This window comes from Cylas formicarius, unplaced genomic scaffold, assembly GCF_029955315.1.
Source record: "Cylas formicarius isolate icCylForm1 unplaced genomic scaffold, icCylForm1.1 PGA_scaffold_6__28_contigs__length_40554024, whole genome shotgun sequence".
Taxonomy (NCBI): domain Eukaryota; kingdom Metazoa; phylum Arthropoda; class Insecta; order Coleoptera; family Brentidae; genus Cylas; species Cylas formicarius.
In genome coordinates this window covers 38,490,540-38,501,261 of record NW_026844347.1, presented here as the reverse complement: position 1 = coordinate 38,501,261, position 10,722 = coordinate 38,490,540, and the positions used below count along the sequence as shown (strand labels likewise).

Genomic DNA, 10,722 nt, shown 5'->3' with positions numbered 1-10,722 from the left:
AAGCAAACATAAATAGCAGATTACATTTGTTGGTCGTGTATTCTCAAGCACTTGCCTGGTGGCAAGAAGATAACCACAAAATTTTAAACTCAAAAATAATCGTTTAAAATAATGATAAATCTTTAACAATTATGCAGAATATTCGCGGATTTAATATAGTCTCGGCCGCAATAAACACTTTTCCCTTGAACCAATCAAAAATTCTTTTTAGAAATAGCATCGACAATTTAGGGAGGTTGCAAATTCGTTGCAAGCGGGATGATTCTTCCAAGATTTCGTCTCTTTTCGTGCCCGTGCAAATCAGCCCCAACTCGGATGACATTAACGTGGGCGCGGAGCTGACCGGGGACGTGAATAAAACCGATTTGTTGAAGATTTTAAACAGATTTTACCAAAAACCCGAAATTAAACATCTGTTGTCCGACAATGGTTTAGACGGTGAGATGGCCTCCACTAGCTACAAGATTCTTAAAATAATATTATTTTAGCGTATTTGCAGCATCAGGCGTATGTAAGTTTTAGGAGATATTGCCTAGAGGCGACAGCCTTGCCGGTCGATTTACACGTAGTCGTCAGCGATATTTTGCAAGGCGCTGGTAACGACACGGACATATTCCCGTACTTTTTACGGCACGCCAAGCAAATGTTTCCCCATCTGGAATGCATGGATGACTTGAAGAAAATTTCTGATCTTAGGTCACCTCCAAATTGGTATCCCCAGGCGAGAGCTATGACGAGGAAGTTCGTGTTTCACGCGGGGCCAACGAACTCGGGCAAAACTTACCACGCGTTGGAACGTTACATGACGGCCAAATCTGGCGTGTACTGCGGGCCCCTTAAGCTGCTCGCCGCCGAAGTTTACCAGAAAAGCAACGACAGGGTATTATTTTCTTTTTGGTTACCAAATGCCCTACATTCATTTTCCTTTTAAGGGCACCCCATGCGACCTTGTTACTGGGGAAGAGAGGAAGTTCGCGGACCCCTCTGGGGCTCTGTCCGCCCATGTTTCGTGCACTGTGGAAATGGCTGCCGTTAACATGCCATGTACATAATCAATTGCGTTTTATCATTTGCCTGAATTATTTCTATTTTTAGATGAGGTGGCGGTTATAGACGAAATACAAATGATCAAAGACCAACAGCGAGGCTGGGCCTGGACCAGAGCCCTAATGGGCGTAATGGCCGAAGAAATTCACTTATGCGGCGAGCCGGGCGCCATAGACCTGGTTAAGCAGCTCTGCTTAACGACCGGAGAAGATTTGGAGGTTAGGAATTATAAAAGGTTGACCAGTTTGACCATGGAACACAGTGCACTGGGTATGTAACGGGTGATTCCTTATAAATGTTACCTCCTTCTAACATTTTTATTGTACATGTTATTAAAAAAAAGTGTAATGTAAAAGTGGTACCATTTAATGTGTGCAGTTGATATTATATAATTAGGGTGTCAAAAAACCATGCTATATTAAACTTATATTTTTTAAATTGCAAACCCAGTATACTATTTCATAAAAAGGAAGGCCCTTTTATGCTAATTTCAACATTATTGCAAATTTTTGAGCTCTAGCTCTAGCTATAAAAATTTAATTGAAATCAATCAATGACTCTTAATTTTATATTAATTAAACTAGACATTCAATGTATTAGACTATTTTGACCCAACATTAGAATTAGTTTTGGGGAAGGTTTTTGTTTTGTATTGTACGCTAATGATTTGTTGAGTAGCTTCTTCGATGACATAATCTTGAAATCAAAATGAATGACTGTCTCTACGATGTTAGCAATAGGGAACTTGAACAAAATTTTAATTTGAATAATATTGCTTATGTTTATACTATTCAAAGAACCACAGTTAACAAAAAAATTTAATTTCGTAGTTCTATATAACAAATACAAGCAACAAAAATTGTAAAATTTAAGTCCTCTTTGAAATGCACTGTCATTAGAGATCGACAACTAGTTAGTCTTGGTCCTGTCGCTTGCTTTTGTTATCTTGTGTGTAGTATGAAAAAGAAAGTTTTGAAAATGACCGAAACCGATTTTTTAAAAGATCAATCTGATAATTTTCATTTCGTGGATATGTTTATAGTGACATCTTACATACAAAACACGGAAATAAAATAAATATAAAAAATAAAAAATATATATTTTTTAAAACTAGTGGAATTCTAAATACTGATTTTAAAGTATATTGGCATTGATAACTTAAAATGTTCTTTAATTTATATAGATCAGAAAGCTAGGGATGGGCTGGGAATGGATGCCATTTCGAAGAGTTAAAATTAAACATATGTGATATAATTCTAAACCTATAACCTAAAAATAAAACTATAACGTGTCGCCGTATCAATCGAAAAGCAGCTGTCGTTTTACTTAATTTTTTATATTTTTTACGTAAAATAATTAAAACAGAACATCAGCTACAAAATAGCTGTGTGGGGTGGAGCTTATCCCAGTTATCTGGGCCTGTTGCAGAGACACCAGAATAAACTTTTATCAATAATCAATTGTAATAATCAATATTACTTAATTTTTTATATTTTTTACGTAAAATAATGCAAACAGGACATCAGCTACAAAATAGTTGCGTGGGATGGAGCTTATCCGAGTTATCTGGGCCTGTTGCAGAGACAAACTTTTATCAATAATCAATATATAAAAAATTACATAAAATCCTTGAATAACATTACAAAACTTTAAGAGACAGATATCTTCACTCCTTGAGTATAACCAGAAATAAAAGCATCCAAATAACACAATGAACAAAAACAGTAATTTAAAAAATAGTTATATAAGTTACATATTAGCTACCGAGTCAACTTAAAACTCTTATCACAGATAAAACAATAAAAATGAAACTTAAAGTATTTATAATTATAAATGATATTTAACGAAAATCTATCTCTTGTGTGAAATCCACGCAATAAAAGAAAACCAATAATAATAAAAATTATATTATATGTGAGTCACAGGCTATTGTGATTGGCTGTGTTGATATTTGATATTTAATTCTTCATATTATAGAGATTTTTTTTAATGTAAATATTTGTATGTTATGTTATCTAGTGTGTAAGTTTTTAAGTAATATGTACAACCTTAACCCACAAACAGGTGACTTTCCACCTCTGCGAGGGTTATTTGAATGATCCATTAAATTTAAGTAATAATTGACAGGATAGGAAGAGGGTCCTGTCAAATATTTCGATACAAAATTCATTAGTAAGCATTACATATAGTGTCTGAGAATTTTTTTCTGTATTTTTTAAAATTATTTTTATATATTGCATAAAATTGTGTCCATAATTGAACAATGCTTTAAAACACCTCCGACATAAGACCTGTATAAGCTATTTAAAGCCTTTGGGTTCTGCAATCCTTCGAAGTTTCAAATTATAAGCCCCAGATTTTGAAATGATTTGTTCAATATGTTTATTTACTTTTAATTTCACTTTTCCTTACTTTCCTATTGATTTCATTAAAGGGGTAACATTTATAATAGATTACGGGTGTACTCTTCGGAAATGATGGGGATATAATAAAAGGGCACGTTTTTAGGGAGCCTGGATAAAGTGCAGCCTGGAGATTGTATCGTGTGTTTTAGTAAAAACGACATTTACTCAGTATCGAGGGAGATCGAGGCTAGCGGTCGTGAGGTGGCCGTCATCTATGGCGGGCTGCCGCCCGGCACAAAACTGGCCCAGGCGGCTAAATTTAACGATCCAGAGAACAGTTGCAAAATCCTAGTCGCCACGGATGCCATCGGGATGGGTCTGAATTTGTAAGTTAGAATTTCTTTTAAACCTTACTACCTAAGTTGCTCAACCTTAAAATAAAAACCTGAAACAATTTTACTGCAATTTCAAAACGTCAAGAACAAGAAACAAATTTCAAATTTTCCGTTCCACGGTACTGACTCATTTATCCGTGGTACTGAGAAAATAAATTTTGAGTTCTAAATTTATATAAAACCTTTGCACTATTTCATCAACTCCGTGTTTGTAAACTGTACTCAGATGAAGTACTTCCAACATGGTTCGCTACACGTTTCATAAATCTCAAGGTAGATGGCGCTGGAGCGATATATATTTAAATTCAAAAGGTTAAATTTTTTAATACAAAAGTTATTGGACCGGAATTCAGAAATAATTTAAAAACATTAACCAAGGAAGTGTAATTTTTTTTCAGTTTTATCGTTTATTGCGACAAAAATAAGCAAGTTTTTTTGAAAACTTTCGTGGCATTAATAAAAAAAAAAGAAAACAAATGATACTTTTTGGTTAGTAACTCTCCTATCCAAGATACAATCTTTATTGGCAGAGTTCAAATGTTTCGAATCTTTGGGTAGTTTCTTTGGTGAGTGTCTATGATTCTAGCCTTTTCAGTATGACTGCCCCCGAATAACACTGTTTCACTCGTTAAAAAATGTTGTTTCAAGGTAAACACAGAGCTTTTCGAAAAAGTCTGCCTTCTGTTCTGTTCTGTCAGTGTACAGAAGCTATTAGTTATAGTAGTATGAGGGCTAACTTTTATATTTCGGGATTTGTAATAAAAAACCATAAGCTACCAACAAATATAACTTTATTGTTTCTCAGAATATTCACTCTGATGATCGATATACTCTGCATTCGATAAAACCAATCATCAAAGCACTTTTCCCTCATCGAGTCGGACACCTCCAAAACATGCTTTTTAAACGCATCAATCGCTTCTTCTGGTGTCAAAAATCGTCGCCCTCGTAATGTTCTTTGTTTGCATTGATCGGTGAGAGCTAGCATTGTCGTCGTGTCGTCTTCGGCGGTTTCAAAATTGACTGTTTTACCTTTCATCAAAGATACAGTTGCAATGTGGCCAGTTTTGTGTGCTTTGTCTCATTCTGAAAGACGCACACAGTCGACTGCTGCTTACTTTCATGAAGTTCATCCTTAAGAAAATTACGACCATGACTGAAGTCCGAAAACCATCGATAAACAGTAGTCCTAGATGGTGCTTTAACAGACTTTAACTCCAAAAGTCGAATTAAGTTCGTCGATGCATTGTTGTTGAGTTAGTCCACGTCCAAAGTTGTAAAAAATTATTGCACGCAAATTCTCCCGATTAAGTTCCATTTTTAACTGTCACAATTTTTTCAATTTATCACAAAAAACGCAAACAACACTCTTTCGAAAAAAACCTAAGTAAACCTAACCTCAAAATGTCAAACTTTCCTATAAAATCGTTAGTCGCCAGATGACTAGTTTAAGAAAATCCCCAAATATTATGGATTAAGTTTTTCCAAAGATATATATTTTTTTAAATTTTAAAATTGCTGTTGTTTTTATATAAGGTCAGTGTGTGCTATTTTTGAATTTATTGTGATATAGGTAACAGCAAATTTAACTTTTTTTTTTAATTCATATAATTGACACTGAGACGGTTTTCACTGCAGACCTTCGTCTTTGCAGGAGTATAAGAAGAATCATATTTTATTCCCTCATCAAGCCCACCATGAATGAAAAAGGAGAGAGGGAGATGGACACAGTCTCAGTTTCCACCGCCTTGCAGATTGCGGGTAGAGCGGGAAGGTGAGTTTTTTTCATTAATGCTGGCACAGTGAATTAATTTATTATTGTTATTCATAGTTTCCATATAATTTGTTTCTAATTTTCGTGAAATTCTATGAGAAATGGAAAGAAGTGTGTATTTGTGTATATATATCAGATCATGCGTTGGCGAACAAAGAATTTTTGTTTTGAAAAAAACTGATATAATTGACAAATAGATCACCAGAATAAGCAAAACAAGCAAAACGTGTGATCTGTCAATTCGTCCGTGTTTATCGGAAATATGCATCAGCTATACTGTTTGCTTAAGACAACAAAATTGGTAATAGTCGTTTTATATACTGACGAAATTGTCTTCTTTCATGATTTGCATTATATTTAAATATTACAGAGGATTAAATACAAAACGGGTAGAAATGGTGTTGGTTCTATTGATATACAGAATAGCGCCATCTCTATATGAGAAGCGTAACAAAGTCTAATTCGTTGGGCATTTTTTATTTAAAAACAATTTTTTGTTTTTTACATTTTTTTTACTATGTTGGCAGTAACGTTTAAAGGTTAAGTTGTGCTAAATGAGTATAGAGACGAGAAATATAGAGGGAGTTTTATTGAACTACTGAAGAGAAATTTTATGAAACAAAATAAATAAGAACTAAAAATTCAGATTTTCACGACATTATATATATTCACATGACCATTGTAATCAAATGTAATATTTACAAACTATCTGCTACTATATTTAACGAGAAATGACAATAAAACCTTAATTAATATTGTTGTGAGAATTTAAGTTTTATAATGGAGAGGTATTTAAATCTAATTGATCGTTGACTTTTGAATGTCTCATTTTGTTAATCTGCATGGCTTCCAATAAATTAAATTTTCTACTTTTTGTGGCTCTATGTAAAATATGAAAATTATCGTCAAGAAAGTGTTTTCCTCTGTTTAATAATTAGAGTCTAGACTATTGTTTTTATACGCTTTTTTATGTTCGTTAATGTGTTTCTTGAAGGATCTACCTGTTTGTCCAATATAAATTTTAGGACAAGATCCGCATTTCAACCTGTAGAAACCTGATTTTTGAGATTTTGGACATATCGTTTTATTGCTTTTTTAACGGACAGACAATTGAATTCTTTCTAAAATTACATTAACTCATTACACCATCGTATAAAATTCACTATCGAGATTGAACAGGATAACTCTATTAATTTTTTAGACTTAACTATTACGAAAACGCAAAACAAATTAGATTTTTCCATTTACCATAAACCTTCACACACGGACACAGTCATATATAACAGCTCAAATCACCCATATACACACAAAATGGCTGCATTTCACTCTTCTATACACAGACTTCTTAATATGCCACTCTCAACAGAAAATTACAACAAAGAACTTAATATCAATAAAAAATTGCACTGAACAATAGCTACAATCCGTGTATTGTAGATAAAATTATAAATAAAAAACAAATCCAGACAACAGTAAACTCTATTTATCCGAAACCTAATACAGAACGCGAACAATTTAAAACAATTACATACAGTGAAAAAGTTTCAAAACATTTGTCAAAATGTGGTTTACAAATAGCTTACAGAACTAACAACACAATAGGAAAATTTTTAAAAAACAATAAAACGGTTACAGGTTGAAATGCGGATCTTGTCCTAAAATTTATATTGGACAAACAGGTAGATCCTTCAAGAAACGCATTAAGGAACATAAAAGAGCGTTTAAAAACAATAGTCTAGATACTAATTATGCTACACACTTAAACACAGAAAAACACATTTTTGACGACAATTTTGATATTTTACGTACAGGCACAAAAAGTAGAAAATTAAATTTATGCGAAGCCATGGAGATTAACAAAATGAGACATTCAAATGTATTGCTTAACGATCAATTAGATTTAAATACCTTTCCAATATTAAACTTAAATTCTCACAACTTTAATTAAGGTTTTAATATTTTTCGGTATATATAATAGCAGGTAGTTTGTAAATATTACATTTGATAAAAACACGGTGTTGTCGAAACAATTGTCATGTAAAAATATATAATTTCTTGAAAAATCTGAACTTTTAGTAAAAGCCACCTCAGTTTAATAATTAAAATGTTATCGAGATATATTGAACGCACGGTACAATGCGGTCCCATCGGACTTCCAGGTACGGCACTCAATGGGAAAAAGGTTACGTGACTACGTTTAAACCTGAGGATTTATCTACGCTGAATACGTTGCTGTCTTCCCAGCCGGAACCGTTAACCCAAGCCGGCCTGCATCCCACCGCCGATCAAATCGAGCTTTACGCTTACCATCTGCCCAATTCGACCTTGAGCAATCTTATGGTCAGTACCAGTCGCAAAATCGGACCTCGTTTGTACAGGCTGTCCGCTTTTTTAGGACATATTCGTCAGTCTGTCGACGGTAGACGATTCGTTGTATTTCATGTGCACGACGGAGGATTTCAAATTCCTGGCGGACATGATCCAACACGTGCCTTTGTCACTGAAGGCGCGTTACATATTCTGCTGCGCGCCAATCAACAAAAAAATGCCCTTCGTGTGCACCATGTTCTTAAAGGTAACGAATAACTTTAAAAAAACATTCAAAAACTAGCCGTGTACAAATAGTCGAAAGCTTAAAGTGATCCTGTTGCAGTTTGCCAGGCAGTACAGCAGGAACGAGAAGATCAGTTTTGACTGGCTGTGCAGGAACATCGGGTGGCCATTGCAGCCGCCGAAAACCATAATTGATTTGGTCCATTTGGAGGCGGTGTTCGATGTTCTCGACTTGTACTTGTGGCTCAGGTAGAGTAAGATTAAAATCCGACCTTTGGCTCTTGCATCATGAAATATCATCCTCCAGGTCCTAGTCTTGGAAAAGTGATGCAGGGTCATCCTGATAATATTTCTGTATATACTAAAACAATGCACCAAATCGGATCTGACACGATAATTGACAATATGCGTATGATTAAAGTTTAAAGTTGAAAGCATTTAATGAATACAGGTTGTAAATCATAACTGAGCAAAGGCCGTTGCACATTTAAAAACTTATATCTTACACTTAACAATGCGATAATTTGGCTGTTCTAGAAAAAACAGTTGATTTGTTAATCTCCATCAACACTCCATCTCATAAAGCTGTTAACACAATGCAAAAAGAAGCTGGAAGGCGATTAAATTGTTGCAAGTCCCAACCCCTAAATTTTACCTAACTTACAAACTAAAAAAAATAATATCACAGAGGAGAGATTTTTTTTACAAGTGGATTAAAAGGTTTCATTATTAAATGTTGTCATTTTGGGGAGAGGACCGACGAGTTTAACGACAATAGTCGCGTGGGACTAGGTCTGGAGAGTAGGGAGGTTGCGGCATTAATTCAAACTTCAATACATGGACGACATTTTTTCTCCTTTGTTATCATTATCAGAAAACGCCTGAAAAATAATAAATTAATCTTTTTCTTGAATTACTTTGAGACTAAGACTAAGCAGATCACCAGACGTTCCTAGTACCTATGCGTTTAACTATGCAATAATTGTAAGTGATCCCAAAAGTCCAAGAAATATCAGGAATGCCAAAAACTATTCCGTGTGCATTTTAAATCTGCATAAAATCAACAGCAATAATAATTTGGTATTAGCACACAAATTTCCTCTTTCCAATACCCCTTATTCCAGCAAAAAATACCAAAAAAAAAAAAATTGTCAATTCGCTAATCATTACTAGAACAGAAATTTCCTAATCTCAATAATATCATTCGGTAATTCTAGAATAGTTCATGCACATAACCTCACTTTTCCCAATTAAAAAGAATAGTACTTACTTTACTTTAGCCAAAACCAACTCCACCATTCTATTGCCACGGGATCCTTCCATAATATTATGTGTTTTAGTTTAGTTGAAATTGACAGGGGAACACCAGATATGTTCAAAATTTAATAAGGACAACTGATTTTTTATTGAGCTTCGCAGTAAATTTGAGTTGTCTCTCGAAAGGCGAGTTCTGTGGTCAAATTTTCGTTCGTCACTTTATCACTTTCTGGCGGTTGCGCCGGGTCATTCGTCAACAACTGCTGTATGGTTAATCGCGTTACAGTTATCGTTTCAACGATTTGTTCAACGACGCGGAGCTCGTCCGCGACATGCAAAAGGAACTGGACCAGATAATCCAGCAGGGCGTGGTCCAGTTGACCAGGTTGTTGAAAAACTCGGAGACGGGAATCAGTTCGGGGACTTCGGCGGCCGACGACGACGAGTTCGACAGTCACCGAAAGAAACAGAGGTACCTGAGGGGCGGGGATCATCGGCAGAGGGCGGGGGTGGGGCAAGGCCGGCTGACCGAGAGGTTGTTGGCGCACGGTATTTTAACGCCCACGATGCTGCACGAACTGAAGAAGGAGTGGAACAAAAAGGACAAGGAGCTGAGCGGGGACGATGGCAGTGACAAGCCACCAACGAAGCCCGGCAGGAGGCGCAAACCGTAACGAGACTATTAAAGATTTTCGAAATTCACCGGAGTTTTATTTCATGTATATATCGGGTGAGTCAGCGTGAAATTCATTTTTTCATTAGTTTCGAAAGTTATGAGATAATGGTAAATACAAAAGTTGTAAAGATTATTACATTAAAATTCTTCAACTTTTTTATTAATAATAATACATACCTAAAGCTAAGGATCTTTCATTAAGTATGTTATATGCCTATTTTTAATACTTTACGATATATTTTAACTTTTTCAACATTTACTCTTCTCTGTCTAAGACTATTGCTGCAGTATTAGTGGGGCGTCAAGATTTTGGAATGTACTATTTTGTACAAACTGCAATGGCAATGAGGGAGTTTTATTGAACTTTTGCTTAAGAGAAATTTTACACTCGCAGAAGTCGAGACGCCAGATACAAAAATACTCGATATAGCACAGAGCCAAAAGTCCAGTTATATGTGGTTAGGTCACCCTGTTTAACAGCCACCCTAAAAAACATTTTGTTAAATCTCTGCAAAAATAAGAAGCATATAAGTAAAATGTTAACCGGTAATGGAATTCAGTTTTAGTGTTCAGTTTAAGCGTTTTTGAAATAAGGACTGTAAGTTCGATTGTAAATAGATTTTTATAACACATGAAACAATTTGTATTAAGTTTATCTTTAGGTTGCGTGTTAAT

General features: G+C 34.9%; 1 protein-coding gene across 1 annotated transcript; it reads left to right on the top strand.

Moving 5' to 3' along the window:
* Positions 1-48: 48 nt before the first annotated feature.
* Positions 49-10,153, top strand: LOC132703250 (ATP-dependent RNA helicase SUV3 homolog, mitochondrial). Its single transcript, XM_060672397.1, has 10 exons — positions 49-438; positions 489-880; positions 933-1,044; positions 1,096-1,317; positions 3,556-3,778; positions 5,442-5,561; positions 7,721-7,901; positions 7,957-8,136; positions 8,215-8,363; positions 9,658-10,153. Exons 1-10 carry the CDS (start codon positions 132-134, stop codon positions 10,043-10,045), a joined length of 2,274 nt encoding a protein of 757 aa, XP_060528380.1. The 5' UTR covers positions 49-131; the 3' UTR covers positions 10,046-10,153.
* The last annotated feature ends 569 nt before the right edge of the window (positions 10,154-10,722 follow it).